Raw genomic sequence first — 1,698 nt, forward strand, 5'->3', positions numbered from 1 at the left:
CCATCCAAAGCAATTGTAGAAGCTGCATGGAAGCCAATGTCGTTCATGATCAGAGCGACCACTCTCCGATCCAATTCAAAAACATAATTATTCCTCATGATGCATTCAAATCTATAAAATTAAAGCTAAACACTCGTCTGATTGTGAAATATTGCAATTTCATTTCGTTACTGTTTTCATTAAACAGCTTGGCAAATACTCTCTTTACTTATTTCGTTAAGGGCAAAACATTTCCGAGAACCAACACAAACTTCTCAAAATGCAATGTTTCAAACTGTACTTATATGCTAATTAAGTAGCATTGTAAAAAATTTGATATAACTGGTAAGTTATCACATTATTTAGATTATTAACTCAATGTTTAACTTATACTATGTTCTCGCATATTAAAATGAAGAAGTTATTAATATTTAATAAACATTTAATTAAAATGTGTTGAGATGTTTAAAACATAAGAAAAACACTTATAAAAATATATTGAAATTAAATACTTCTGAGCAATATTATTTTCAATTTCATTCAAATTTTTCATATTTTAGAAACTTTAAGTAGAACAATTTGCAAAAGTATGCAATTGATACAGTACGTAGATACTGTAGCTTGCCAAGTTTGCTAAATCAAGACTTCATTGCTTTTTAGTATACTGTAGTGGTTTTTTATTTTATTGCATCTTGTCATCAAAATTTTTGTGCGTATGTCAGTATTATTCTTTTTATTTTAATAAGAAGCATCAGATAATTATTAAACGTATGCCGCGACATGTCGCATTAGTAATAAGTTTTTAAATTTTAGGTTGATTATCAAAGATAAATGCACTTTTATTTTCTGTAATATTGCTGTGGCTGTTTTATGTTGCTATTTGTTTCCAGTGAATATAAGTATAGTGAATCTCTATAATGATTATTATTTCAAATTTCGTTTTTAAAGTTTAGAAACTAGTTGAGTTTTTAAATTATATGGGCTAAATTATGTTATTTACTTTAGAAGTTCGTAGAAAGTGATTTAATTTCAAGAAATTTTGTCTAAGTTGACTGTTGAAGCATTTAATTAACAAGCAGTTTTCTTTACATAAAACTTTTAAAACATTATCTGGAAAAATGTCCGCATTTATATACGAAAGTTATGTTTTATGAAGAATTCTTTAACAGTAGCTTTTTGTTTTAGCGAAGTTATTACCATTAGAGGTGCATTATGGTAAGAGAAAGATTTTTTAACTGTTATAGTTTATAAAATATGAATATTTTTAGCCTCCAAAAAAGGCAGCGAAACCGGGAAAAGAAGTGAAAGGAGGTAAAGCTCCAGCTAAGCAGCGTAAAGAGGGAGGCGGAGGCGGAAAAGCTAAGAAGAAGGTTCATCTCACTGATTTAGTGTTTTTGGTTATTTTTATTTTGTAATCTTTTAAATTGTTGTTACAGAAGTGGTCCAAAGGAAAAGTGCGTGATAAGTTGAACAACATGGTATTATTTGATCCGGCAACTTATGAAAAGTTATACAAAGAAGTGACCAACTACAAACTGATTACACCATCTGTTCTCAGGTAAAAATTACTTCCTTGATTTCGTATTTTTCAACTTTTCATTTTCAGTGAACGACTGAAGATTAGAGTATCTTTGGCTAAAGCAGCTTTGCGTGAATTACACAGTAAAGGTATCGTTAAGTTGCTAACATGATCATTCAAAAACCACTAATTTGCATCTT

At 29.2% G+C, this 1,698-nt stretch overlaps 1 protein-coding gene across 1 annotated transcript; it reads left to right on the plus strand.

Annotated features, from left to right (window-relative positions):
* The first annotated feature begins 645 nt into the window (after positions 1-645).
* Positions 646-1,670, plus strand: Tsp_13357 (40S ribosomal protein S25). The gene is made up of 5 exons (XM_003370861.1): positions 646-688; positions 1,165-1,194; positions 1,248-1,349; positions 1,416-1,537; positions 1,586-1,670. The coding sequence occupies exons 2-5, from the start codon at positions 1,192-1,194 to the stop codon at positions 1,668-1,670; spliced, it is 312 nt and encodes a 103-aa protein (XP_003370909.1). The 5' UTR covers positions 646-688; positions 1,165-1,191.
* Positions 1,671-1,698: the final 28 nt, after the last annotated feature.

Source organism: Trichinella spiralis, assembly GCF_000181795.1.
Source record: "Trichinella spiralis strain ISS 195 chromosome Unknown Scfld409, whole genome shotgun sequence".
Classification (NCBI taxonomy): Eukaryota; Metazoa; Nematoda; class Enoplea; order Trichinellida; family Trichinellidae; genus Trichinella; species Trichinella spiralis.